Source organism: Apus apus, chromosome 10, assembly GCF_020740795.1.
Source record: "Apus apus isolate bApuApu2 chromosome 10, bApuApu2.pri.cur, whole genome shotgun sequence".
Taxonomy (NCBI): Eukaryota; Metazoa; Chordata; class Aves; order Apodiformes; family Apodidae; genus Apus; species Apus apus.
Window position 1 is genome coordinate 2,504,020 of NC_067291.1, and position 26,925 is coordinate 2,530,944.

The following is a 26,925-nucleotide window of genomic DNA, read 5'->3' on the forward strand; positions in this document are numbered from 1 at the left end:
GCGTCTGGGCAGGAAAGGACGCGGGGCTGGGGGGCTGGGACACGGGGCTGGGGGGGACTGGGACACAGGGCCGGGGGGCTGGCATAGCGACTGGGGCAAGAGCTGCGATGGAAACTGGGGCTGCGCTGAAATGAAGAGCGGGGACGGGCAGAGCCTGCCCGCTCCCGCTCCCGTGCCCGTTCCCGGGGCTGCTCCCGTGCCCGTTCCGGCCGCCCCAGCCGGACCCCGACGCCCCTCACCCGGCCTCGGGGCGGCCCCACTCCCGTCGCCGCCGTGGTCCCACGGGCTCGGTGTCCTCCGGGCAGGACAGCACAACACACACAACAAGTTCCGAGCTGTTGGGCTCCCCTTCCTGCTCCAGGCTCTTCCTTTTCCCGTTCCGGCCCGACCCTTTCCCGTTCCGGCCCTGGCTGCTCCCGCCGCGGGTTCCCGGTTCCCGGGAGGGATCCCCGGGAAGCGGATCCCGGCAGCAGGATGGTGGGGCTGGGGGCGGCCAGGGGAGGGGTGGGGGGGACGAGCCGGCGGCTCCGCGGCGGGCTCTGACCCTCTCTTCTCCCCGCAGCGGTTCCGCTTCTGCGGGGACTTGGACTGTCCCGACTGGGTCCTGGCCGAGATCAGCACCCTGGCCAAGATCGTTAAGTGTCCGCAAACCCCCCCCCCAGCCTCTCCCACCCCTCGCTCCCCTGCCCCGGGACTCACCCTCGCTCTCTCCTCGCAGTCCTCGGTGAAGCTGAAGCTGATCTGTGCCCAGGTGCTGCGGGACCTGCTGGGGGAGGCCATGGAGGTGAGTGAGGGGGTGGAGGGACGGTGGGTCAGCCCGGCCTGGGGTGTGGGTAGCGGTGGGGTGGGGAGGCTCAGGGCGGTGCCTGGGGCTGCTCCGGACGCGCTGCGCTCCTCTCCCGCAGTACGAGAAGATCCTGAAGCTGACCTCGGATGCCAAGCTGGGTGAGCACCGCCCCAGCCCCGGCAAGGGGGACCCCCCCCCCCCCCCGGGAATGGGCAGCGCAGCTCACCCCTCCGTCCCCCCTTTGCCAGAGTCCGGGGATGTGAAAGCCACCATCGCCGTCCTGGGCTTCATCCTCTCCAGCGCTGCCAAGCACAACGTGGACAGCGAGTCCCTCTCCAGCGAGCTGCAGCAGCTGGGGCTGCCCAAAGGTGGGGAGACCCTCGGGGTGCCACCTCTCCCCCCACCTCCCGGCCGGACCCGGCGCAGGGTCGGCGGCCGTGCTGCCTGTCCCCCCCCGTCCCCTCCCTGCTCCCACCTCCCTGGGGGGGGGGGGTTGGAGCTGGTGTGAGGGGGGTGGGTTTGTGCTCTGCCTCCCCCCAGCAGAACACGCCAGCGGGTTGTGCCGGTCCTACGAGGAGAAGCAGAGCAGCCTCCAGGACAGGCTGCGTGCCTGCAGCCTGAGACGTGAGTGCGGCAGGGGGAGGGCTGGGGGGAGCGGGGTGGGTCCCCCTCTGCCCCCCCGGGGGTGCTGACGCTGCTCCCCCCTTTCTCCCCCGCCGCCCCAGTGTGCCGGCTGGGCTGGGTGGGCTGGCGGGTGGATTACACCCTCAGCTCCAGCGAGCTGCGGGAGGTCAGCGAGCCCCTGGTGCACCTGAGCCTCCAGCTGCGGGACGGGCAGCGCGGCGGGGCGGCCGCCGTCCCCCTCACCCTTTCGGCTGACAAGTTCCGGGTGCTGCTGGCAGGTGAGGCCACCAGACGGGGTGCGGGGGGGGGGGGAAACACACACACACACACACACGCTGCAGCTCCCCCAGCACCCCTTTTTTTTCCCCTAGAGCTGAAGCAGGCGCAGGCCCTGATGAACACCCTCCTGTGAGGAGCCGGCGGCGGGGGCGAGCCCGGCAGCTGGATGCGGGGTGTGCCCCGCCGCGCTGGGGCGGGGGGAGCGGGGGGGGCGGCGTTCCCGGTGCCCGCGGGAGGCTCCAATAAAGGCGGCAGTGAGCGAGCGGGCCCGCCCGTGTCCCGCCCGTCCTTCCCCCCGCGGCGGAGGGGGCGGCGCGGCAGGACTACAACTCCCAGCATGCACCGCTCGCAGCGTGGGGCTGCTGTGCTGGGGTAGCGCGGCGGGACTACAACTCCCAGCATGCACCGCTCGCGGCCGGGGCGTGTCTCCAAGGCAACGGGGCGGGCGCGCTGCCCCGGGCCGGTCCCCTCAGAACCTCCCGCCGCGCCGGTCCCGGCCATGCCCGAGGGCCCGGAGCTCTACCTGGCCGGGCGCTACATCAACGAGGCGTGCAGCGGGTTGGTGTTCTCGGGCGGCGTGGAGCGCTCGGCGGTGGGTCGAGGCCCGGAGGTGCCTTTCTCCAGCCAGGCCTACCGCATCTCCGCCGCCTCCCGGGGGAAGGAGCTGCGGCTGCGGCTGGCGCCGCTGGGCCCCGGCGGCTCGTCTCAGGACCTGGTGTTCCGTTTCGGGATGTCGGGCTCGTTCCGGCTGTGCCCCGCCGCCCAGCTGCCCCGCCATGCCCACCTCCGCTTCCTCACCCGCGGCAGCCCCCCGCAAGCCCTGTGCTTCGTCGACGCCCGCCGCTTCGGGTCGTGGCGGCTGGGGGATGCCTGGCAGCCCGAGCGCGGGCCCTGCGTCCTCTCCGAGTACCAGGCCTTCAGGTGAGCCCGGTTCCCACTGCCCGGCGCCGGGGAAGGGGCCTCGCCTGGTTGAGCTGCTGCTCCCACCCGCCTCCCTGCCCTCCCGTTGCAGGGAGAACGTGCTGAAGAACCTGGACGACAAGGCTTTCGACAAGCCCATCTGCGAGGCCCTCTTAAACCAGAAGTTTTTCAATGGAATCGGGAATTACCTCCGGGCTGAGATCCTCTACAGGTAAGGTGGGCTGAGCACCTGCCGGCCTGCCCAGGGAGGTTTGGTCTCCCAAGAGCTTGGTGATTTCCTGGGTCTGATAGAGAGGGGAAAGTGCCAGGACCAAGTGGTCAGGCTTGTGTGTAACAGGTGGACTCTCTCAGGTTGAAGATTCCCCCCTTTGAAAAGGCTCGGACTGTGCTGGAGGCCCTGAAGGAGCAGGAGCAGGAGAGGAGGAAGAAGGTGGGGAACAGCTGGTGCTTTTGCAGGCTCAGAAAAGGGGCAGGTTTCCAGACAGACCCGTAGCAGGGATTGCTTTGCCTGTGGCCCTGCAGGATGTTTAGGAAGCTCCCTGGGGTCCCAAGAGCCTCTTTTGCTGGACTGAGCTCAGTGTTCCTGCTGGGGGGTGGTGCAGGGGCTTCAGTCTGTGTCCACCCCCCAGCCTGGGTGCAGAGCTGCCTTGCTCTGGCTCTGCTTTGGGCTTAGCTGGGTGCAAAGGTCCGCTTCAGCTCTGCTGTTTGGGGTTTGTTTCAGCTGTTCGGAGCTTGTTTCAGCCCAGGGTTCAGGACTGCTTTCAGTTCACATTTGATTCCTCGCTCTGATGGGGCAGAACATCCTCACGAGGCTCTCGCAGGGCTCCCCCAGCCTCTGCCCACCCTGCTGTCAGGCTTGTTTCGAGCCTTTCCCAACTCAGCAGCAAGCATTTTCCCTTCACAACTGCAACACTTGCTGCGTGGGATCTTTTTCCTCGTGCACATTCCTGTCCCTTGGCCACGAGCACCCGTGTCTGGGCACGCCCGCCCCTCCAGCGGAGCGGCAAGTGGGGTGCAGCAGTTGGGTAACCTCACGTGTCCCGTGCCCCTTCACACCTGGCTGGGCTGAGGAGCAGTGGCAGCTCCCTGGGCTGGTGCCTGGCAGTCCCTCAGGAAGCTTCTGGGTATGTTTGGGGTGGGTAAAGAGGAAGGGGGGAAGGAAACAAACCCCTTCAGATCTCTGGGGAAAGGCTGCAGCAGAGCCCGCGGTGGAGCTTGTGGCCTGGGGGGAGAGGAAGTGGCTGTTTTAAAGAAGCTTGAAAACAAACAAAAACACAAACCTGTGAAGCCTGAGGGCTGTTTTGTTTTTTGTATTCCTGTGTGCTGGCCCTCTGGTCACTCTTGATAGTTGAGGGGCAGGTGCTAACGCACAGCTCAAAGCCCAGAGTGGCGTGGCGGGGCACTCGGTGGGCAGTTCATCTTCGGGTGGGCACAAGGAAATGGGGGATTTGCCTGCTGTTGGGGAAGAGGGATCCCCATGAGGCTGGGCTGGCTGACGGGTAACCCCCCCCCTTCTCCACCCCTGCAGAATCCTTCCCTGACGCTGAGCAAGAAGCTGAAGCGGATGCGGGAGCACCCGGATCTCCTGGAGCTGTGCCACACCGTGCCCATGGAGGTGGTCGCAGTGGGTGAGGCGACAGGACGGGGAGCTGGGGACAGGGACAGCTCTGTTCCCAGCAGCAGCCACCCTGACACTGCTTCTTCTCGATCCCTGTCCTCTCCCTCTTGTCTGCCTTCCCAGAGAAAAACCTCCTGGAGCCAGACCACTCGGATAACTACGCTGCTTTCCAGAGCTGGCTGCAGTGCTACTTGGTGCCTGGCATGAGCTCCCTGCGCGACCGCAACGGCAGGACCATCTGGTTCCAGGTAGGAGTCACTGCCTGGGGCTGGGATCCCCCCCCAGCCACTCCTCTGAAGGGACACCAGCCCACGTTCTGCTTCCTAAGGCCTCCCAGCATTGCAGTGTGTCTCTGGGGATCTCCCTCTCCCCCAGACTGCTGTGACTGCTGGATGTGGAGGTGATAAGGACCCTCTGTGCAGTGGCCAGCCTGGAGCAGAGAGGCTGATTGCAGGAACGGGGGGCTCAGGTGGTCTGGCAGCTCTGTTCCTCCCTCCTGTGCCCCATTCCCGGGTGAGGCACAATGGTGGGGCCTGGCAGAAGGAGAAGGGGCTGACCAGAGAGTCCCCAGACCCAGAGCAAGCCTGATTCCCCCTGCTTCCCAGGGAAACGTGGCCATTTCCCTGGCACTGTCTTGGCTGTGGGGTGGAGAAGGGGCCTGGATTCTGCTGCTGCTGCCTGCAGAATGGCTGTGCCCCACTCCATTCTCTGTCCCTTCCTTGCAGGGAGAGCCTGGCCCCATGGCTCCCAAAGGTGAGTGTTCACTCTCCTCCCCACCAGACCTGCTCTGTCTCAGGGAGGGCTGGAGCTTGGGAAGCCCAGAGGCAAAAGCAGGAGCAAAGCCTCTCTCCCTGGGACACTGTGCTGGTCACACTGCGGGGCAGAACCTGCTGTCTCCAAGGCTTGCTTACCAGCACACCCACCTGCCTGGGCACAGCCAAGGCACCCACAGGGTGCTCTTCCAGGCCAGCACCTAAGTCCCCTTCCTCACCACTGGGCTGGGAGCTGGAGGGTGTTCCCTCTTGCACTAAGCAATGTTTTGGCAGGGGTGGGAATCTGGTGGCGGAGGGGGGGGAGAGGAGCCCCCTCAAGCCATTCCTCCACCCCAGTGCCAATTCCCCAGTGCTCAGCTCACACAGCACCCGGGACAGTGTCCCTGCAAGGTCACTGTGCCACAGCCTGTCCCCAGAGGTGCTCTGTGCCCCATCCCCAGCTCACCTGGGCACATCTCCTCACACAGGGCAGGCGTCCCGCAAGAAGCACGCTCAGCTGAAGGCAGACCCCGAGGCTCAGACCCCCAAGGTAAGAAGCTTTGTGGTTGTTGCAGCTCCTGCTGGGTTTAGTGGCTGTCCTGTTCCCTGTGCCCTGCTCTGGCTGCTCCCCACTTCATGGTGGAGCTCCTACTTGGGAGTTTCTTGGCAGCCAGCTGTCCAAGCACACTTCTGCTGCTAAGCTCTTGGCTGTCACGTCCACCCAGGTCACCCCCCGTGCTTCAAAACGGCCCCTGAGGGCTGCAGCGAAGCCTGTGAAGCCAGCCAAGGAGGAAGAAGAGCAGGAGGAGGTGGCTGAGGGGCCGAGGAAGGGACGTGCCCGTGGGAGGAGGAGGAAAGCAAGTGCTGCTCCAGCCTCCTCGGAGCCAGAGGCAGCAGGCACAGCCAGAAGGCGCCGAACCAGGGGCAGAGGTGAGGCTGAGAGTCCCTGCGTCTTTCAGACAGGCTGTGGGAGCACCTCCCCTTCTCAGGGAGACTAAGGGGGTGCCCAAGGGCAGGAGGGGAGCCAGTGGGGCTTCACAGGGGCAGAAGCAGCCCCTCACCCTCTGCCTTCTTTCTCTCCCTGTTTTCCAGGCGCAGTCCCTGCCGTGTGAGTGCTGCGTGCTGCCCTCCTCCCGAGGGGCTGGGGTCTGCCTGGGGCCCTGGGTCAGTGCTGGGGAGAAATGGGGCTGATCTGGGGAGAAACAGGGCTGCTCTGGGCCTTGTGCTCACCCCCCCCCCCCCTCGCTACTGCTGCACCCTGCTAGTGTGGAAAGAGATTTGGGGTTTGGTGATGGGGCCAGTTTATCCAGCATCCTCCTGCTGTCCCCAGGCTCCTGAGGTGGGGGGGATAAGGGCCACAGACCACACGTGGTGCTGGATTCTGACCCCTTCCCTCTGCCTAAAAGTGGATTCCCTCTTCCTTCCCCCTCTTTCCCTTTCTGGTTGCTGCCTGGATCACTCTTTTTAGCTGACTAATAAAGTATTTTGCGTAGAAAAGACCCTGCATGCTTTTCTGCTAAGGATAACACCCCCCCTGGGCAGCCTTTTCCCTAGATGGGCTGGAGCAGACTCCCCCTTCCACTTCACCCCCCCAAAAAAAACAAAAGGTAAGCTCTGCCTCCCCGTGCCAGGAGTGAGATGCTGATGAGTAGGACACTAAGAGAGCAGCAGCTACAGCAGAGCCCCTGATAGGAGGAGGCAGATCAGTGCAGTTACCTGGAAATCCGTTAGAAAAAGAAGCCAGAGCTGTTTTTCATGTCATTCTTTTTCTTTATGGTCCACTTCTGCAAGAGCAGTGCAAGAGGCAGGAGAAGGGAGAGGGGAAGGACTGTGATGTGCCTTCACACTCCCTGCTGGAGTGTGGAGAAGATGGAAGCCAAGACATGGGAGCCACTGTGGGAAGAAAGCTGCTGCTCCCCAACCCCTGGAGCAGGGTCTGTGGGGGGGGACAGCCAGCCTGCCCCACAGCCTTAGCCCTGCTTCAGCTGGCTGGGGCTCACTCAGCCCCTCCCTCCCCACTCAGGCTGGGGACAACTCTCCTCCTTTCCTGAAGAAGGTGCTTGTTCAAGAGCTCTGCTCTCCCAGGGCTGTGGTGGGGGGGGCAAGAGGGAGACTTCCCTTCCCTGCACCCACTGCCTCCTGGCACAGCTCTTGGGATGGGGGGAAGTGCCTGAGGCTTGTGATGTGGGGGTCCAGGTGTTGCTGCCACCCCAGGGTGTCACATCCTCAAGACCAAGAGGACAGAGAGCAGCTGGAAGGGTGTGAAGGACAAGGGCACCCCCCGCGGCTCCAGCCGCAGGCGCCCTCCTGCCACCGGCCGCTCCAGGAGGTCACAGCTGGGGGGAGAAAAGCAGCAGGTGAGGCTGAAGGGCTTGACCCACCCCCATCCCCACAGCCCCCCAGCCCTCCAGTCTGGACTTACAGCATGGCCTCCTTCACAGGGAGGGAAGTCTGGAGCCAGGCCACAGCCGTGCTGCCGTGTGCCTCGTACAGCCGGGCCACCACGGCTGCGGGGTTGTCCTCAGCCTTTGGGGACAGCACAGGCATGTGAGACAGGGACATCCACACCTACAGCTGCCCTACGCCTACAGCTGCCCTCCATGGCTGAGGAAACTGTGCTTAACAATGACAGATTATCCTCCTCTGCCCTGGTGAGGCCACATCTGGAGCACTGCGTTCAGTTCTGGGCTCCCCCGTTCAGGAAGGATAAGGAGCTACTGGGAGAGCCCAGCACAGGCCACGAAGATGCTGAGGGGGCTGGAGCATCTGCCCTGGGAGGAAAGGCTGGGAGAGCTGGGGCTGCTCAGCCTGGAGAGGAGGAGGCTGAGGGGGGATCTCATCTGTGCTGATCAGTATCTCCAGGGGGTGTCAGGAGGATGGGGCCAGGCTCTTCTCAGCAGTGCCCAGGGACAGGACAAGAGGCAATGGGCACAAGCTGGAGCACAAGAGGGTCAAGCTGAACATAAGGAAAAACTTCTTCACTTCTGAGGGAAGTGACAGGCTGCCCAGAGAGGCTGTGGAGTCCTTCTCTGGAGACATCCCAACCCTGTCTGGATGTGCCGTGTGATCTACTGTAGGTGATCCTGCTCTAGCAGGGAGGTTGGACTAGACGGATCTTCAGAGGTCCCTTCCAACTCCCACCACTCTGTAACCTGTCTGCACCTCCCCAGTTCAGCTGGGGGGACTCACCTGCTTGACAGTCTCCAGCACAACTGCAGCTGAGCTGACAGAAAAGGCACTCCAGGCCGGGCCCTGGGCAGCGCTGGCTGGGACCGTGTGGAGGGGGAAATTCAAGCTGTAGGCACGTTGGATCACCCCAGCATCCTGGAAGGAACCTGCAACACAAGTCCTAGCCAGCCTCCAGGCAGGCACAGCCATGCTCACCCCAAGGCTCCCGGGAGCAGCCTCCACCCTGCATGTCCCCTCAGGAGCCAGCTCTGCCCGTCACCCACCCTGGTGAGGCATCACGGCGTAGGTGAACTGGTGATGTCCAATGTCTGCTGTGGCATCAGGGGACTTGGGTGCTCTCAGCCTAATGCAACAGAAGGTAGGTGAGACCCTCTGCCAGCCCAAGCCTGACATCCTCCCTCTGCCACCCAGTCCAGGGCCAGAGAAGCACCGTGACAAGACAGCTGCCTTCCCCTGCCACTATGAGACCATACCCTGAGGTGGAAGCCAAAATGCTGCTGGTTCCCGAGACCCTGGACAAGGTGTCTCAGAAGCTAAAATCGACCTTTGAAGGGTGTTTTCCAGTGAAACTTGTGCCTGACGGAGTCCAACTGAAATATGCAGTTGCTCTTAAGCTTTGTATGCATCCAAATCATTGCTTCTCCTTAAGCCTCCCCTCCTGGGGTGTGTTTTGGCCACCAAAGGAAAAACTGCCTGGTGCAAATGTGGCTCTGATCCCTCCTGAACTATCTGAGCACAACTGACAGGAACTGCATTCTCTTAGTCCATTGCAACGGCCAGCCAAAAGTTCTAAGCTGACAGCCAGCCTCTTGGACTAATACCAGGCCATTTCACAGCATCACAGAATCACAGAATCCCAGGGGTTGGAAGGGACCTCGAAAGATCCCCCAGCCCAACCCCCCTGCCAGAGCAGGGTCACCCAGAGCACATCACACAGGAACGTGTCCAGGTGGGTTTGAATGTCTCCAGAGATGGAGACTCCACAGCCTCTCTGGGCAGCCTGTCCCAGGGCTCTGTCACTCTCACAGTAAAAATTTTTTCCTGATATTCACATTGAACCTCCTCTGCTCCAGTTTGCACCCATTGCCCCTTGTCCTATCACTGGACATCACTGAAAAAAGCTTAACTCCATCTTCCTGACACTCACCCTTTACATATTTGTAAACACTGATGGGGTCACCCCTCAGTCTCCTCTTCTCCAAGCTCAAGAGCCCCAGCTCCCTCAGCCTTTCCTCACCAGGGAGATGTTCCACTCCCTCCATCATCTCTGTGGCTCTGCGCTGGACTCTTTCCAGCAGTTCCCTGTCCTTCCTGAACTGAGGGGCCCAGAACTGGACACAATACTCCAGATGCGGCCTCACCAGGGCAGAATAGAGGGGGAGGAGAACCTTTCCTTCTTAACTATGATAATGTAGGAGCAGGTGCTGCCCAGTCTTCCCCAGAGATACCCCAGAAGTGACAGCTGTGCCCCCCACTCACAGCGAGAGGCTGAGCAGGTTCCCGTGGGCTGACGCCCCGTACTTGCAGTCGTTCAGCAGTGCCACCCCGAAGCCGTGCTCGGAGAGATCCAGCCACTTGTGAGCCCACACCTGCAGGAGGGACCAAGGGCCACCCACCTCGTGGAGCTGCTGCTGGGGAGCAAAGGCAGCCCCCACCTCAGGAGGAGCAGAGCAGCGCGGCCCTCACCTCGAAGCGGGCCCAGTCCCAGGACGTGTTCCAGTGCGTCGGTCGCTGGAGGTGCCCAAACTGGATCTCGTAGGTGGCATTTGGGCTCCGGACCTGCACGGGGAACTCCACCTTCAGGAACTTGTGAGCCTCCTTCCACTCAACCTAAATGTGGCAGCAGAACATCACCATCAGAGCGGGGCTGAGAAGCTGCCACTTATCCCTCTCCTGGGTGTGCGGGTCACACCCCAGCCAGACCAGGTACCAAAAAGAGCCTGAACACAGATGAACTGGTGGGTCTCTCTCCCACCCTCACCCTCAGGACCCCCACCCTTGGGCTGCCTTCCCCTAAGGCAGAGGAGGACAGGCAGTGGGGGGCTCCATGGGAGGAAAGAGGTGACGTTCAGCCCTCCAGGGCCCTGCCTGAACAGCAGGGATGTCCACAGGGTGCAGCAGCCACCGGCCAAACCTGGGTCAGGAAGCGCAGGAACGGGCACGTGGCATCCAGGATGATCTCCTGGGTTAAGATGCTGCTTTCCCCAACCTGCAGGGAGAAGCTGGCACTGCCCCGCAGGCCCCCAGCCAGGGTGATCTCCAGGGGCTTCAGCAACCCTGTCACTGGCTTCCTAGGGAAAGGGATGAAGGCAGAGCTGGTAGGTCCAGGTTCCCAAAGCCCAGTCCAACCTCCCACACAGCAGGCACCCGCTTCTCTGGAGGGAATGCTCTGTGACAGCTTTTGTTACAGCTGGGACTGGGGAAGGAGGCAAGAACCCCAGGGCACAGCCAAAACCCAAGTGCTGTGTGCACTGCTCCACTACCTGGTTTCCAAGTGATAATCCATCACGTCCCAAGCGTCCCAGTACAGGGGAACGTCATCAAAGAGCGCAAACTGGTTGGCACAGCAGCCATCTGGGACCGACTCTCTGGAATTGATGGGAAAAGGAGAAACAGCAGCCTAAGAACTGGCAGTGGTGAGGGGCTGGCAGTGAGAAGACCTGGGAGAGGAGTGAGGAGGCTGGTTCCAGGTGAGACACACACCTCTGGGAGCCCAGCAGCCGGAGGGAGGTCAGGCGCCCCATGGCATCCAGGCAGGCTGCAATCACCCCATTCTCCATGGTGATGGAGCCATCCTCCTGGGGTGTGGGGAGGATAGAAACGTTTGAAGAGGTTGCCCAGCACCCCGGCTGCAAACCCAGGGTGTGGCCTCGCTGGGTGCTGGATTCCCTCCCTCTCTCCCAACTCAGCCTCTGATGGAGGGGACACCGACCTGAGGACAATTGCTGTTGTGCTCACCTGCTTCCTCACTGCCACAGGCTGAGGGGGCAGCAGTGGCTCCCTCACTATCACGTAGCCCATGCTGGGGACTGTCACCAGAGCTGGAAAGCAAAGAGGTTCTCTCCCAACATCTAACCCTAACTCACACCGTGCTGCCCTGCTGCTCTCACGTCACAACCCGCCCACCTCCCTTCGTACCCTCCTTCTTCACCCACACTTCAGGGACAACCTGAAGCACCATCAGTCCCAAAGGAACCACTTGACAGCAAAACCCTCCCCAGGGCAGGGAGAGGCAGAGTATTTCTTTCCTGGCTATCTCTGCCCCTTGTAAGAAGTTCTGGCCCACAAGTCACCCCTGAGTTAGACATACCTAAAGTCTCTGTTCCAGCTGGCCCAGGCCTGGAGATCACCTCGGTCCGTTCCCAGGGCAAAGTGTTCAACACGAGGGTGCTCTGGGTGCTCCCTGCCCCGGGCTGCAGCAGGTCCTGGCACAGGGATTGCACAGCCTCCTCCTGCAGCTGAGCCCCAGCCCTGCGGATCTCTGAGCCACAGAAAGGACCTGGCCAGGCCACTTCTCACACCCCAGACAGTTTCTGGCACTCTCGTGCACTGTACACACATTTGAGCTCCTTCCAAGCTACAATTACTAATTGTCATTGCTATGGATTACTGTTATCTATTAGTAAGCAATGGAAGTTTATAATTACTCTTTGCTAGCATTGTTATTACAAGATTACAAGGAGCTATGCCAGCTCAGCTGGAAAACTGGAGCTATCACAAGGAAAGCTACTGGCAGGGCTGGAGCAAACTCCAGCTCCCCCCATTTTCCAGGGTCTGTCCTGGCCCTGCCAGCAGAGAAGTCAAGAACTTGTGTTGGTTTTTAAGCCCTTGGCTCCCCTGCCAGTTCCCTGTGGAGTTAACACTCTTACAGACACATCTCTGCTCAGGTTTGACCCACAGCTCCTGGCAGTCCAGGCCTGAACCCTCTGCAGCCCCACCAGGCCTGACTCAGTGTGTTCCAGCAGCCAAGCACCCTCCTACCCACCCGCGTAGTATTTCAGGGCATCCTCAACCACCTGCTGGATACAGCTGCCTGGCAGAACATCATGGAACTGGTTGAGCAGCAATAACCTGAAAGGGAACAGAAACCAGGTGAAGAAGCAGAGGAGAGCACCAGAATTGTCCTGCCAAGCCCAAGAGGGACAGACTTCACTGCTTTTCCCACAGCACCCTTTAAATCCCTTTGTCTTAGGACTTGCCACCTGTCATCTCATAAACTGCAGCCATGAAGATTTAAGAGCCAATTTTTTTTTTAATCCCTTGGGGCTACCAGATCTGTTATTGGACAAGTTTTGGGCAAGTCAGACCTGGTGGAGGAAGAAATTTAGGTCAGAAATGAAGTTTCCAGCCCACAGAGCAGTGAGGCTTTGGAGTTCAGTCTGGCTGGTCCAGGCTCATTTGAGTGCATGGATACCAAGGATGCTCAGGTAGGGAGGAGCTGTTGGGGATGGGAAGTGGTGTCCCAAGAGCAGCAGCTGTCCCAGCACTCACCTCCAGAGGTGCTGCAGCTGGCTGGCAGGATACTGGAATGCTCCCCCCCGTGCCACAGCCAAGGTGCTCAGCACTTCCACGTCGTGGAGTATTCGCTCACACTCCCGATTCCCCTTCTTTATCTGGGGTCACAGCAAGGGGAGAAGGAAGATCCTTAGGAAATGGGTCTGCTAGGAGTGGGTCTCTCCCAGCAGCAGCACAAGCCCTGCTCCAGGGCAGGAAAGTTGGTTGTTTGTAGGTGCCATGAGTTTATCATTCCCAGTGAATTCTTTTTTAACAGAATGGTTTGGGTTGGAAGGGACCTTAAAGATCACCTGGTTGCAACCCCCCAGCATGGGCAGGGACACTAGACCAGGTTGCTCAGAGCCCCAGATCAAACTGAAACTCCCAGCACAAGACACAGACTCCCCTGTCTCAGCTCTCACCTTCCTCCCCTTCTTCTACCTCTACACCCAAGCTCTGCAACTACCTGCTAAAGTGATGCAGCTGTTACTGACCAAGCTGCCATGTCCAGGCTTCCTTCTCCCCACCCTTTGAAGAAAGTCTGTCAGTAGATCTGCCTTTTGGAGTCCTGCCTACAAGGTGGATCTCACTGTTGAGACCGAAAGGGCACTGCCCAAACCCTGGAGCAGTGGGGAAGAGACTGAGGGTGGCCTGTCCCCAACCCTGTGCACAGTCACCTGGGCCTGGGTGGTGTAGGTGCCGTTGTGCAGCTCCAGGAAGAGCTCTCCCACCCAGGTGCAGAGCTGCGAGGACTCCTTCTCCAGGACAGAGAAGAGTTGGTCAGGAGTGGAGAACTGAACCCTGTGGGAGATGCCAAAACAGCCATGAGCCAGGGGAGGAGCCATGATGTTGCCAAGGGTGAATCCTGAGCAGGAAGGGTCCAGAGACCTCAGAAACCCCAGCACAACCACACCCACACACACACACTGTTCCCTCCCTCTCTCCCACTCTGTACTGCTCTCTCTGCCATGGGGACAGAGACAGGCTGCTGGGCACCACTGCTGGGCTGGTCACTCACCCCACGGCTCAACTGAGGGTTCCTGAGCAGTCAGAGGCCACCCCACGTGCCTGCTCCTACAGCCCTTGACACTGGGGAGGCTCTGTCTCCCCATCACTCCTTCCTAGCCCCCTGCTTGCCCTCCTTGGCACACCCTTTCCTTGGGCACTGCTGATGGCCAGCCCAGCTCACAGCAAGTGCTCCCAGAAGGAGGGAGGAAGGGACCTCTCCTCTCACCTTGGCAGCCCATCTGTGTCCTTCATTCTTTTCATCCTGTCCAGCATCTTCTGCGTGGGGCCTCCTCCTCCATCTCCAAAGCCAAAGAGGAAGGCACTGTGGTTCACACGTCCTTTGTCCTTGTTGTTCTTCACCGTTTTCAGCATCTAGAGGGAATTTTGGATGGCTGCAATCCCCTGGTGCCCAGCCCCAGCTCTCACAGCTCCACCCAAGAAAGCCAGGTAAGCCTTTGGGGTGCAAAGCTCAGCCCTGCCCCTCTTCCCCATCCCAAACTGCCAAAATCAGGCATGGACCCATCCCTGAGGCAGGTCACCCCAGCAGCCCATCCAGCAATGCTGCCAGCTGTCCCACTCCCTCCCCAGGCAGTGCCCTCTCCTAGGAGCAAAGGGGTCTGGCCCTGAGGAGCTGGCACTGCAGTATCACAGGATCACTCTGGTTGGAAAAGACCCTCAAGATCATCGAGTCCAACCCCTGCCCTAACTCTGCAGTGTCCATCCCTAAACCCTGTCCCCGGGCACCACATCTCTCTGTTTAGATGTCTCCAGGGATGGTCGCTCAACTGCCTCCTGAGACAGCCTGGACCACCCAGTCCAGCTCCTGCCCCATGCCCTTCACGTGCAGGTCTGGCAACCTCACTCACCTCCTCCACTCGCCCCTGCATCCCATAGGAGTCACCAGGGGGGAAATGGGTCAGGACCCGGGAACCATCAATGCCTTCCCAGAAAAAGGTGTGATGCTGGAGGAGAGCAAAGCAAGCCTGTTGTCTCATACAGGCCCTGGACATCCCCCTCACAATGGCAGGGGACAGCAGAGGAGAAGCTGGGTTTGCTGCCTGCTAGGCCTGTAGGCAAGTCACAGCTTCCCATCTGGAAGCAGAAGGAATTTGTAAGGCCAAGAGGCCCAACTGGGATCTCTAACCATGTCCTTCCTCTCCCCTACAGCCTGATAGGACCTCGGTGCCACCATAAACTGGTGGCCTCCAGAAGAAAAGCCTGTGTCAGCTGAACTGGAGGACTGGCCCAGCCCTGCAGCCAGACTCCAGCAACCACAAGTCCACTCCCTGGGAAGGAGGGCAGCTCAGCTCACCGGGAAGGAGTTCACCAGGTTCCAGCTGAGCTTCTGCGTGAGGAACCTCCTGATCCCACAGCCACGCATCAGCTGGGGCAGCTGGGCTGAGTATCCAAACGTGTCTGGGAGCCAGAACTGGGAGCAGAGGTGGCAGCAGAGCAGAGGGAGAAAGACACAAGTGAGTCACACCAGCCACAAAGCGCAGCCTGAGCTCGTGGAGGGTTTTCTTGGTGGTCAGGCTCTGAGTCCATCTTGAACCAGATGTGCTAGACAAGGAGCAATTCTAGAGACCTGCCAGGGTCCTACAAGCAAGATAACCATGGCCTGGGGCTGGGCCAGCTGCCACTGTACGTGGGAGACGAGATATTTACTCGTCACAGCTTCAGCTGCAAAAAGCTACATGAAAATAAAATCCAAATGAGGCACCTGACCGTCCCATCTGGAAGGGAAACCAGAAAGAAACCCTCATGCATGGTGAGAGGTGGCAGGAGAGGGTGTGCAAGGAAGGTGTGCTGGGAAAGAGCCAGTACCTCTGAGCAGATCTGGCCAAACTGCTGCTGGAAGAACCGCTGTCCCTGCAGGAACTGCCGCACCATGGACTCCCCGCTGGGCAGGTTCCCGTCCTGGGGGCAAGCACAGGGAGTCATGGAATCCCAGACTGGTTTGGGTTGGAAGGGACCTTAAAGGTTCCAACCCCCCCTGCATGGGCAGGGACACCTCCCACCAGCCCAGGTTGCTCCAAGCCCCATCCAACCTGCCCTTCAACACTGCCAGGGATGGGGCAGCCACAGCTTCCCTGGGCAACCTGGGCCAGGCTCTCACCACCCTCACAGCAAAGAATTTCCTCCTCATGTCTCACCTCAATCTCCCTCTTCCAGTTTTCATCCATTCCCCTCTTGTCCTCTCCCTCCCTGCCCTTGTCCCAAGCCCCTCCCCAGCTTTCCTGGAGCCCCTTCAGGCACTGGGAGGTGCTCTAAGGTCTCCCTGGAGCCTTCTCTTCTCCAGGCTGAACACCCCAACTCTCCCAGCCTGTCTCCAGAGCAGAGCTGCTCCAGCCCTTGGAGCATCTCTGTGGCCTCCTCTGCAGTCCATGCAGCAAGTCAGGAGCTGGGGAAGGGCAGGTTTGGCGAGTGCCTCATTCTCATCCACTGACATCCTGACCCAGCAGGACATGGGGACAATGTGAGCAGAGCTCAGCCAGTCCAGATCAACACTTCTTTCTCAGGGAACGAGACAATTTGGGGGAGAGATGGTGTTTTCCCTAGGCTAGACACTGCAGACACCTGCTATGCTCTGGGCCCATGGCCACCCAGGCAGGCTGAGCAAAGCCCCTGCTCTCCCCCTCCAGTGCCAGAGAGGGGGTGTGGGCAGGGAGCAGTGAGCCAGGCTCACCACGGCTTCTCACCATTTCCACCCAGGTTCCTCCGACAGGAATGAACTGTCCCTTGGCCACCAAGTCCTGAATCCGTGCGTAGAGCCCCGGGTACCAGCTCTGTACCCACTGGAACTGCTGTGCCTGCCAGGGCACAGGAGAGCAGCCTCAGTTCCCACCGCCCTGTTCCACAGTGCTCTGTGTCCCCTCCGCAGCCCCACGGGACCCTCCTGGCCACCCCCTGGCCCCCTGGCCTGCAGTCACGAAGCCACCAGCAGAAGGAGAGGTGCCCAGAGGGAGCCCCCCTCACCTGGGAGCAGGTGAAGGTGAGCTGGGGGTTGCTCTCCATCAGGTGGACCACGGTGACCCAGCTCCGGGCGCACTTCCGGATGGTCTCCTCGTAGGGCCACAGCCAGGCTGTGGGGACAGACAGACAGACAGACAGGTGGCCCTGAGCACAAGCTCTCTGGGGAACTGGGATGTGCTGAGGGAAATGCCCGAGCAAAACGCTGCCCTTTGGCTACGTGTTTGACAGGCTGGGCCCCCCAGGTCCTGTTCTCCTGTTCTACTGAAACCCCTCCAGGGGCTGGGAACTCAGGGGTCCAACAAGTTTCAGAAGAAACTGAAGTCCAACGAGTGGAAGAGAGCAGCCTCTAATTCCTCCCTCACCACCAGCCCTCCACACCACCCAGCCAGGCAGCCACAGGTCCCCCTGCCTTGGTAACAGCCCAGCTGCACAGCAGCACAGAGGTCCCCTTCCCTTCCCTCAGGGGACAATACCCAGGATGTGGGGCTAAAGGACAGCCAGCTCTCCCCCCGGGAAGCACACCCTGGCCTCCAGGTCAGTAGAGAGGGAAGGCTGTGCTGCTCTCACCAGAGTCAATGTGGCAGTGCCCCATGGCATGGATGGTGTGCTGGCTCTGGCCGTTCCTCTGGCTGAAGATCACTGCAGCCAGGTCACGGGCAGCAGGGAAGGTGGAAGGGTCTGTCACATCACACACGTTGACCATCTGGTTGGCAGTGTACAGTGCCTGGAAACTCCTCTGGTTCTCCTCCCCGAGGAGCTGGGGTTGGTAAGAGCTGGAGTCAGGGGTTCAGCACATCCTCTGGCTCAGAGCAGCTCTCCACACCAGCTCCTGTGCCACCTGCCTCTGGGAGAACCTGCCACCTTGCAGGCTTCCCAGAGGGGCCAACTAAACACCGTGTCCCTGCCTCACAGACACAACCCATGTCTTTGCTCATGTGCCTTCTAAAGCCAGATGACACATACTCCCATCCCAGGGGGCTTTGGTCTGACAGATCCTGCCTTGGAGCAGAAAGTGGATGAAAAGACCACCTGTGGCTTCCCTCTGTTCAGTTTTCTCCTCTAGACAACATAAATTGTGCAAAGGCTCCTCCAGAGCCTTCTGGAGGGGAGGAGACAAGTCAAGGAACAGTGTGAGAAGGGAATAAAATGAAGCTGTTGAAGGAGGTGGAAAGCCTGAGAGAAGGGAAGAGAGTGAGCTCACAGACCTGGGCCATGTCCAGCAGTATTTCCAGATCTACCAGCAGCTCGTAGACATCCCTGTTGAAGATGACCAGCTCAGCCTTGCTCAGGGTGAATCTCCTGTCAGGGTCTGGAGGAGCAATCATGCTGCCCTTGCCAGCTCCAAAGAGACCATTGCAGGCCAGCTCCACGTACAGTGTTAGGCTGGAGAGCAGAGGGACACCATCAGGGAGCAGAGCACCAGGAATCAGCCAGGAAAGTCCACTCCCCTCCCTGTGGTGGGACTGGCCTGATCTGAGCAGCAGACAGAGCCCCTGAACACCTGATCTCTTAGCTTCAAACCCCACGATGCTCCCCCAGTGGCAGGGAGACTCTGGCCAGGCTGACCACCCACCCATGGGGCTCCAGACATGATGACCACCCACCTGTGAGGCTCCAGACATGATGACCACCCACCTGTGAGGCTCTGTCTCTTTCAGGCTCCTTGTCAGGATGTAGCTGGTCTTCTCACCCTCCTTAGTCAAACCCTGTGGGGGAAGATGACACATTTAACACACCAGTTCAGAGGTTCACAGCAGAGGGCTGGGTTGACAGGACAAGACACAGCCAGCTGGATGGAGGGGCCTGGTCCCACGTGCCATGGGACAATGCTTCCCACAAGAACCAGGGGCAGGGCAACTGCTGCTGCCCCAGCAGTAACACACACCCAGTGGACACCACACACAGAGCAGGGCATGGCTGCAAAAGGTCACCCAAGCCATTCCACCCCTGCCAAAGCAGGACTGAAGGTGCCCTGTGTGACAAGAGCCTGTCCCACTGCTCTAGACAGCAGTGAAGATGCACACCCAGGCCCTGTGCTTGCCCAGCCTCCTTCCAAGACAATTTGCTCACGCCTAAGCCAGGCTTTTGCAGCCTAATGGGTTGGTAGACCAGAATTTTAACTCCTGGCAGAGGGCAACCTTTAAGAAAGGTGACTCAAACCCACCACCAGCAGGCTGGTCTTTCTGGGCTGAACTTTGGAAAGAGCCCACAGACCCTCTGAGGCATTTAAACCACAAGCACAACCCCCCTCCCCCCCCCACACACCAGACCCTCCACAAACACAGCCCTTCTCTGTGCATCAGGTCTCCTCTCAGGGTTTAGCTCTCCTATTGCCTCAGAGATTATTGCCTCAGGCTGAAAAACCTCCTAAAATGACATATCCTTCTGTTTTTTTGCTGATGACCTTGCAGTCTAGACCTCCATGTATTGCTGGTTCACGTGCAGGTGTTACTCTGCAAGCCCGTAAGAAAGGTGAGGGTTCTTCTCCTGCCCCACAGCAGAGGGGGAAGGGAGAGAGAACTGCCCTGCCCCGTGGCAGGGTGCAAGGAGCAGCTGGCACACCCTTGCTCCGTGCCTCCTCACCTGGACAGGCTGGGCATCTCGCCACACCAGGCCCTCCCCATCGCTCTCCCAGACAAAGTGCACCTCCTGCCCTGCCCACGCCGGGGGGATGCTCAGCTCCACCTTGAACCAGCAGGTCTGCCACCTGGAAAGAGAGCAGGCAGCAGGCTCAGCCCACCGTCAGACCCTCTCCCGAGGGAACCTGTGCCCGTTCCTCAGAGCCTTGAGGGCACACGCGGCGCGGGGGCAGCTCACAGCCCCGAGGGCAGGCTGGTGCCCGGGCTGCAAGGAAGCACTTGCAAGGCCAAGAAGCTCAGGAGGCAGCACACAAATCCCACGGTCCAGGCTCTTTCTGGGACCCCAGAGAAACAGGGAGTAGCCTCACGTTTCTGACCACTGCTGGGGAAAAAAAAACCCTCAACCTTCTCCCAGCCCTGACCAAGCGTAAGGTCTCACACCGAAGCAACCACCAGAGAGTCACGGCCGCGAACATGGGCAGAAAGGATCAAACAGCCCAGCTCTTCACTCTCCCTGCAAACAGACACATCTCGGCCTCCTGGTGGAACCTCCTCCCAGGGCTTCTGGGCAGAGACCTCCCGCCCACAGCGTGCAGCGGGGAAGAGGGTGATGATGCTTGAAGCCTGAGGGGGGGTTTTGACACGCGCAGGAAAACACCAGAGACACCAGCTCCAGCCCTCAGGGCACCCCCGGGCCCGGCTACTCACGTCGGGCCGAAGGCATCTCCCACTCGGGCGGGTCGGAATTCCTGCCCGACGGCCTCAGGGTACGGGATGCGCCGCGGGGTCTGGAAGCAGGAAAGCGCGGCCGGAGGGCAGCGAGCCCCGAAGAGCCTGCGGGGGGGGGAAACGGCGGGGACACGGTGACCACGGCCAGTCCTGAGGGGGTGGGTCGGTGCCGGGAGGGGCTGTCAGAGCCCACCCTGCTCTCTCAGGAGCTCCCACCTCCCTCGCTGTCCCTTCCACACCCTCCCCGGAGCCACAACCGGCCCCGGCTGGAGGGGCTTGTCCCGGGATAACCGTAGGGGCGGGGGGGGGGGGAAGGAATCTGGCTGCTTTCTCCTTTATCCCAGAAGCTGCTGCTGGTGGGACAGAGCAGGGGAGAGCCCGAGGAGCTGCCCCACCTGCCCCGCAGGTTGCAGTCGGTGAAATAAGTCTCGGAGAGGAACTTCTCGACCCGCTCCAGCGCCGTGCGCCGGTGCTTCAGTAGGGACATGGCGACGGGAGCTGCACGCAGGCGCCGAGCTGTGCCCGGGGCGAAGAGGGAGAAGGAGGCAGGGACGGGTTTTAGACCCTCCCTCGGCCCTGGTGCCGCCCATCCCGGCCCCCTCAGGCCTGGCTGGGGCTCACCCTCAAGAAGGCGTGGGAAGAGCGGGGGCTTTCCCCCTTCCCCAGCTTCAGGAGGAGGAGAAGCGGCTCGTTCTTCCCTCCAGCCGCTTCATCAGTCCCTCGGCCTAGGCAGGAATCTTCGTCCCCCCCCGACGGGCTTTTCCCCCCCACCCGCCCTCAGAAACACCCCAAAACGTCCCGGCCTGCGAGCGGGAAGGAAGGATCTGTAAGACAAGGGGTGGCCCTGGTATTTTAGCGGGAATACCGCGCTACAGCCGAGTTGACAACATCGCACGGGGAGCGGGGCCGAGGAGCACGGGACGGAGCACAAAATGAAAGGAAAAAAGAGGAAGTTGAAATTAAAAATAATAATAATAATAATAATAAAAGCAAACAAAGCCCCAGAGCTCTGCTATGGTAAAGGCTGGGAGCAAAGCCGGGGGGGGGTCAGGTGCAGGAGGGCTCCCCGCGGGGCACCTGGGGGTCCCCGTGAGATGCAGGCACAGGCTGCTGGGGCAAGACACCCACCCAGCAGCAGCAGCTGGCACTGCCCAGCTGGTCCAAAGTTCACATCACCCAAGATTTTTCGCTTCCCGAGCGCCTTGAGCAACACAACAGGAAAAAAAATGGGGGGGGGGGGAACCTTTGGAATGGGAGACACAGGAGCCGGTTGCTGCCTGGAGGAGAAAGGAGGTGGGAAACTTATTGCTGGCAAACGGTGAACGTTCCCCGCTGGGCTCTTCGTTTTTCCACCCCTCTCTCCAGAGGAGGTTCCCATTCCTGATGTGCCTGCTTGTCCATCAGCTGCAGCCCCTCGGGATGCACTCACAGCCCGGCTCTCCCGGCTGCAGAAGCACTGGTGAGGGACAGACACATCCTCCTCCTCTCCTCCTGGAAGGAAGCTCCAAATACCAGGAGATGACGACGTGCTGTCTCAGAAAAAGAAACCCCTGGGAGGGGTTTGAAGCAGCTCCCCAGCCAGGGGTGACAGAAGCCACGTGGGGGTTGCTTGGGACTGGCAGCGTGGGTTTGTGCAAGGAAAGCTGCCTCCTTTTGAGGAGGAGAGACAGTGCAGTTGTTTTCCGTGGTGGCTTACAAAGACAGTGCCAACTTCTTTTTTAAAATCAGAATCTTCCCCCCCTCTTTTAAATATCTGCCAGCACGCAGCTTCTGTGCTTAAAAAAAAATATATATCCCCTGTGTAGGTTTCACCAAGACCCACCCTATCCCCTCGCCCTCCTCTTGCACGCACAACGCTGCACACAAACACACACACAGAGCAGCCTTGCCCAGTACTGGTTTTGGTACTTTGGGCTGTTTCCTCCAGTACTGAAAGGGGGGGAAAAAAAAAAAAGACACCAAAATAAAGACATCAGCACAACCCACCCCAGCTAAACAGCTCAGCAATGCTTCCCAAAAGCGAAGGTCCTTGGAGCTGGAAGACGAGGTGGATAAAAATTACCCACCAGGAAAGAACAAAGGAAAAATAATAATATTAATGACATTTAAAATTATATAATATATATTTATATATCTTAACAGACTGCTTAGACCTCGGTTCACCCCCAAACACACGTGGCTGCCTCTGCTTTCTCCTCTCAGGCTGGGAAGCCAAACACAACCAACAGAGTCAGGATGCAAACCCCCCCCCCCCCTTTTTTTTTTTCTGCCCTCCCCTTGGCCACCCCAGCAGCTGGGCTGCCTCTCAGACCAGGAACCAGGGGGTGAGCGAGGGTCTTCCTCCAGTTAAGAACAAAGACATCGTTTTTTTATTTACAAAAAAAGGAGAAAAAAGTTTCCACACAAAAAAGCACTACAATGATAACTCCCTTTGGTAAAAAGTGTAAGAATAAATGTCTCCGCCGGTCTGTCTGCCCGTACTAATTCTCAAGCCACCTGGTACTAGGGTACACAAGAAGCTAGTACAGTTATGCTAGCACATCAAGCATACTTCCTTTAATTAAAAAAAAAAAAATAAAAGAAAAAAACAAAAGAAAAAAAACCAACAACAACAAAAAAAAACACCCCCCTCCCCCCCTCCCGGAAAATCGACAATTTATACATTTATTTACAAAAAAAAAAAAAAGAAAGAAAGAAGGGGAACATGTTAAAATCGTGGTGTTGTTCTGTCTCTGTGTGTGTGTGTGTGTGTGTACGTACAGGTGTGTGAAAAGCTGGTGCATGGCACTAGGAGAGACTAGTAAACAAGCAGGTACAAAATCAAAATCAAAGGAAAACAAAAAGGAAATGAAAATAAAAGAAACAGTTCCACTGGCACTAGAAAGGACAGACCGATCTGCACGGGGTGAGTCCAGGCTGGGAGGGAGGAGAGGGAGGCAGAGGAGCCCAGGGTCTGCTCCGTGGGGCTCCCCACAGAGGGAGGAGGATCCGGTGGCACCTGGGGATTTCGGGACGCATCCAAGCCTCCCGGTGGTGGAGCCTCCGGTTCTGTTCCCTCACCACTCGGGGGAGTCAAAAGCCTCGACGCTGCTGGTGTGGATGAGCTCGTTGCGTTTCTCTGGGATGGCTCAGTTCAGAGAAGGGGGCCCCTGCTGCCCCTCCTGGGACACCTGCCCCAGTCTGAGGGCCCGGGGGGTGGCCCGTGGTCCCGGCGGAGATCCGCGTCCCGACAGGGAGCCCCGCTGGTGACAGGTTGTACCAGCCACACACTAGTCAAGTGGCCATGTTACCGAGATACACAGTGAGGGGGAGGAAGGCACCTTCCTCCTTTCCTTGATACGTGCACACACACACGTCTCCCGGGCTCTTCCCTCGCCCCGGGGACCTTTAGGGCGTCTTGAATATCGTGCCGTATTTGACGCGGTACTTGTTAATGCTGACAAAGTGCAGGGTCTCTGTGTCACAGGTGGTGGTGCAGGGCACCAAGCCCTCCAACCCTTCTCCCATTAGCCACTTGTTTGTCTCGGCTGCCATCTCGCGGGGCACATGTTCCTTGGTCCATTTGTCCACCCAGGCCTGGAACCGCTGGTGCAGCCGCTTGCTGACTCTCTCGTGGGACTACAGGAATAGGAAGGGGTGTTAGGAAAAAAAGGCACCTTCAGCCCCCAAACTGCAGCTCAGCTGCTGCTCGACACATCCGAGGGGATCAACGGCCAGAGGGGATTTGTAAACACAGCCCCTGGCCCTTGCTAACAAAGCAGCAAAAGCGCTGAGAAGTGTGCCCCCGGGTCTCCTCTCCAAGGCAGTGACAGTGGCAAAATGACCTCAGAAACACCAAAAGGTTGGTGCTCTTTGTTTCAATACAGTGGCTCAGGCTGGGGACACTGGAGCCCAGGACACAGCGAGTTCAGCTTGCTTGACCACGTGCCAGGGGACCCAACTGCTACAGAAAAATCAAGAGCCAGGTCTAAAAGCTCTTGAGAACCACTGGCCCAACAGAAGAGCCAGGAGAGGAAAAACTGCACATACCTTCAGTAAAAGCATCTGCTTAAGGAATGTAAAACCCACAAGAGATGCTTTAAAGCCAGGGCTTGGGAGCCATGACTACAGTCATAATTGAAAGCAGCAAATATCATTTAAGCTGAGGATTAAAACTTAGGTATTTCATGACTTGTTTTGCCCACCCCAGTCCCTCTGCTTGCTCCTACCTGCTGGGCTCGTAGCAGAGCGGTCCTCCTGTACATGTAATCCTCTGATTTGATCACATACACCATCTTATAGGAGTTCAGTTTGAATTTACACTCCAGCTTGTCCAAGCTCTCCACGTTCTCCATGGACTTCTTACTGTTTCCCTCCTTCCCTTCCTTCTCCTGCTGCTCCCGACCACGCTGACACTTACGGATCCGTCTCAGATTCCTGAAAACCAGAGAACCCCTTTTGGAATTAAGTGTTCAGCCCTCCAGCAGCACTAGGCTGGCTGGGGCTGGTGGGTCTGTGCTGGCCCCTCAAAGCCTGCCAAACAGCTTGGAGAACAGCTCCCTGCAGTCATTCAGGCTCAGGTCCCTACAACAAGTCAGCCCATTGGGCTGATCAGAGCTCTGAAATGACTGTGCAATCAACCCCCTGCTCATGAAAAGCCCCGACGTGTTTTCAGGTAATGGTTACTGTAAAGCCAAGGCAGGACTGCTGAAAAGCCAGTCTGGCAAGTCCCCAGTCCTCACCCTCTCCCCCACCACGCAAGGTCTCACTCACTGGAGAGCAGGAGCCTGGGGTGGACCCGTGGGCTTTCAGGGTGACTCTACACCGCGCTGCTGCCCCAAGGGGAACGGTTTCTCTCTCAGCACAACAAGCCAGGCAAAGCTGCAGGCCCAGCAGTGGCTCTGCCCCCCAGGTCAGGTACAGCCCGTGGGGTTCAGGGCTCAGCCTGACCACTCACCTGGGCAGGAAGACTGGTTTCTGGGCCAGGTGCTCCCGGAGCTCGGGGGAAGTAGAATCGGAGTTGACGTATCGCTCCACATAGTCTGACCAGCGCTGGAAGCAAGGACAGAGCACAGATCAGCCTTCCCACCAAGCAGCATGGGATGGGGAATGGGGGCTAAGCTGGCAGTTACAGGGATGAACACAAGGTCATCTTTGAAGGCTCCATGTATCTTATTCCCAAAATGGCAGTTAGAGCGTTTCTCTGCATGGTTTGGAGGGTTTTCTGATACTAATGAAGCCAAGAAGGATTTGCCTGCTCACATCACTGGAAGCTTTGCCATCTGCCCTTGATTGTTTCTTTATCTTGTGCTAAGGGACCACAACAACAGTTAACTGGACATTCTCGTCCAGTGCACCCTTGACCATCACAGTCAGCTCTCTGGACAAGCTGATCTTACCTCTGCTTCTACAGGGTCATCAGAGTTCTCCTCTTCTGTGTCCAGCAGTTCAATGGTTAACTGAACTTGACCTCTGCTCTGAATGAACATCAGCTGTCAAGAAAAGGCAGAAGGGACTTCAAGAAGAGGTTGCAAACAGGAAAAAAACCCTCTTCTCACTGGGGCAGAGGGAGAATGAAGCAAGTTGGCATCGTTTTAGGGAAAAGAGCTGTGCTTCCCACATGCCAGGCAGGAAAGGGGAAACACCAGCCAAACTGCACAAGCTTTGGGGAACAGGAAAGTTCTAAAGATTTTTCAAAAACCTTTTGTTGTTGTTTTTGGAGTGGTGCAGAAATGTCTTGAGCCCTCAAAGGAAGTTTGAGGGCAAGAGAAGGGAGATGGTAACAGAATCCCAGACTGGTATGGGTTAGAAGGGACCTTAAAGGTTCCAATCCACCCTGCATGGGCAGGGGCACCTCCCACCAGCCCAGGTTGCTCCAAGCCCCATCCAACCTGCCCTTCAACACTGCCAGGCATGGGGCAGTCACAGCTTCCCTGGGCAACCTGGGCCAGGCTCTCACCACCCTCACAGCAAAGAATTCCCTCCTCATGTGTCACCCCAATCTCCCCTCTTCCAGTTTTCATCCATCACCCCTTGTCCTCTCCCCACAGCTGACAAAGTTTTGAGACACAAGAAATGGGAGCATTTGAGCTACCCAAGTAGAACTGGTGACAGCAAAGCAGCCAAGATGATGTGATCCAAAGACATGGTGGATACTGATTGCTGTTCCAGGAAATACATTTCTCCTTGGAACCTCACTTCCTAGAGGCTCTTACAGAAGCACTAACTTGCGTGCCAAAAGCTGGTGACATGCCACCAAAACTTTCAACTTCCAGAGCTACACAAAGCCCCCTCAGAACTCCTGGGTGCCTACACGAGGCTCCTTTTTTAAAGGCCTGGTGTCTCCCCCTTCTAACAAGGCTCCCCCTCACTGCTTGCTGCTTTCCCAGCCTGGTTTGCAGCCTGGTTTTACCTTGAAGCAGTTCTCCTCTGACATGAGCTGCTCGGCTTTGCGCTGGTAGGCGGCCTCCAGCAGGGCACGGGAGGCCTGGGAAGCCAGCAGACCTCCTGTAGCTCCATTGCTGTTCTCTGACAGGTAGAGGTCTGTCACCTGCACACAGATCTCATCACTCACGATGTGCTGGAGCTGCAAAAAGGAAGAACGTGGGGAAGGTGTTGGTCAGGCTGTCTGCTACACACACAGCAGCACAGGAGAGAAAGAAAGCAAGATGTAACCATGGGTTCAATCCCAGGCTGGTTTGGGTTGGAAGGGACCTTCAAGATCACCCAGTTCCAACCCCCTGCCATGGGCAGGGACACCTCCCACCAGCCCAGGCTGCTCCAAGCCCCATCCAACCTGCCCTTCAACACTGCCAGGGATGGGGTAGCCACAGCTTCCCTGGGCAACCTGGGCCAGGGTCTCACCTTTTCCACAATCTGGAGCTGGAAAAACCTACTAAAAATGTAGCCTTAAACTCATGCTTTTTCAGTCTTTTTGGGGGGGGGCCTTAAATTCTCCCCCCTCTACTTGGTTCTCTTGAGACCCCACCTGGA

The 26,925-nt window shown here is 58.8% G+C and overlaps 4 protein-coding genes across 9 annotated transcripts in view; 2 read left to right on the plus strand and 2 right to left on the minus strand.

The window, feature by feature from the left end:
- The first annotated feature begins 388 nt into the window (after positions 1–388).
- Positions 389–1,953, plus strand: COMMD4 (COMM domain containing 4). Its single transcript, XM_051628267.1, has 8 exons — positions 389–477; positions 563–634; positions 719–784; positions 906–945; positions 1,036–1,155; positions 1,331–1,411; positions 1,513–1,689; positions 1,783–1,953. Exons 1-8 carry the CDS (start codon positions 475–477, stop codon positions 1,821–1,823), a joined length of 600 nt encoding a protein of 199 aa, XP_051484227.1. The 5' UTR covers positions 389–474; the 3' UTR covers positions 1,824–1,953.
- Positions 1,954–2,063: 110 nt separating this feature from the next.
- Positions 2,064–6,478, plus strand: NEIL1 (nei like DNA glycosylase 1). The gene is made up of 9 exons (XM_051628266.1): positions 2,064–2,611; positions 2,703–2,822; positions 2,963–3,041; positions 4,140–4,239; positions 4,353–4,477; positions 4,955–4,982; positions 5,470–5,531; positions 5,707–5,911; positions 6,074–6,478. The coding sequence occupies exons 1-9, from the start codon at positions 2,091–2,093 to the stop codon at positions 6,091–6,093; spliced, it is 1,260 nt and encodes a 419-aa protein (XP_051484226.1). The 5' UTR covers positions 2,064–2,090; the 3' UTR covers positions 6,094–6,478.
- A 250-nt stretch (positions 6,479–6,728) lies between these two features.
- Positions 6,729–20,473, minus strand: MAN2C1 (mannosidase alpha class 2C member 1). 6 transcript variants are annotated; one of them, XM_051628259.1, is made up of 26 exons: positions 20,349–20,473; positions 19,933–20,058; positions 19,229–19,352; positions 18,281–18,351; positions 17,851–18,028; positions 17,213–17,402; positions 16,649–16,755; positions 16,372–16,482; positions 15,497–15,589; positions 14,985–15,101; positions 14,539–14,634; positions 13,899–14,044; positions 13,342–13,465; positions 12,662–12,783; positions 12,156–12,241; positions 11,481–11,651; positions 11,129–11,211; positions 10,874–10,968; positions 10,654–10,758; positions 10,305–10,461; positions 9,857–10,000; positions 9,650–9,759; positions 8,434–8,513; positions 8,171–8,316; positions 7,404–7,507; positions 6,729–7,317 (listed from the first exon to the last, which is right to left on the minus strand). In XM_051628259.1, the coding sequence occupies exons 1-26, from the start codon at positions 20,438–20,440 to the stop codon at positions 7,200–7,202; spliced, it is 3,096 nt and encodes a 1,031-aa protein (XP_051484219.1). In that variant the 5' UTR covers positions 20,441–20,473; the 3' UTR covers positions 6,729–7,199. The 6 variants fall into 6 exon arrangements, with proteins under 6 accessions (XP_051484219.1, XP_051484223.1, XP_051484220.1 ...); XM_051628263.1 differs by lacking the exon at positions 16,372–16,482; XM_051628260.1 differs by lacking the exon at positions 15,497–15,589.
- A 1,733-nt stretch (positions 20,474–22,206) lies between these two features.
- Positions 22,207–26,925, minus strand: part of SIN3A (SIN3 transcription regulator family member A) — a 33,164-nt gene continuing 28,445 nt past the window's right edge. Inside the window, exons 17-21 of the mRNA XM_051628501.1 lie at positions 26,345–26,518; positions 25,332–25,424; positions 24,890–24,984; positions 24,162–24,369; positions 22,207–23,571 (exon numbers count right to left, since the gene is read on the minus strand). Of these exons, the coding sequence (XP_051484461.1) occupies positions 23,341–23,571; positions 24,162–24,369; positions 24,890–24,984; positions 25,332–25,424; positions 26,345–26,518 (801 nt within the window). The 3' untranslated portion in view covers positions 22,207–23,340. The remainder of the gene's footprint in view (positions 23,572–24,161; positions 24,370–24,889; positions 24,985–25,331; positions 25,425–26,344; positions 26,519–26,925) is intronic.

What these genes read in the sequence shown, in the direction of transcription:
- COMMD4 (XM_051628267.1), top strand. An exon ending in TCAGCACCCTGGCCAAGATC is followed by an intron (nt 635 to 718) that starts GTTAAGTGTCCG and finishes CTCTCCTCGCAG; the next exon opens with TCCTCGGTGAAGCTGAAGCT. An exon ending in GCGTGCCTGCAGCCTGAGAC is followed by an intron (nt 1,412 to 1,512) that starts GTGAGTGCGGCA and finishes CCGCCGCCCCAG; the next exon opens with TGTGCCGGCTGGGCTGGGTG.
- NEIL1 (XM_051628266.1), top strand. Translation starts at nt 2,091, where the DNA reads ATGCACCGCTCGCGGCCGGGGCGTGTCTCCAAGGCAACGGGGCGGGCG. An exon ending in CGGGCTGAGATCCTCTACAG is followed by an intron (nt 2,823 to 2,962) that starts GTAAGGTGGGCT and finishes GGACTCTCTCAG; the next exon opens with GTTGAAGATTCCCCCCTTTG. An exon ending in GCGCCGAACCAGGGGCAGAG is followed by an intron (nt 5,912 to 6,073) that starts GTGAGGCTGAGA and finishes CCTGTTTTCCAG; the next exon opens with GCGCAGTCCCTGCCGTGTGA.
- MAN2C1 (XM_051628259.1), bottom strand. Translation starts at nt 20,440, where the DNA reads ATGTCCCTACTGAAGCACCGGCGCACGGCGCTGGAGCGGGTCGAGAAG. An exon ending in GGAGATGCCTTCGGCCCGAC is followed by an intron (nt 19,353 to 19,932) that starts GTGAGTAGCCGG and finishes CTCTCTTTCCAG; the next exon opens with GTGGCAGACCTGCTGGTTCA. An exon ending in AAAGAGACAGAGCCTCACAG is followed by an intron (nt 18,029 to 18,280) that starts GTGGGTGGTCAT and finishes TCTGCTCTCCAG; the next exon opens with CCTAACACTGTACGTGGAGC.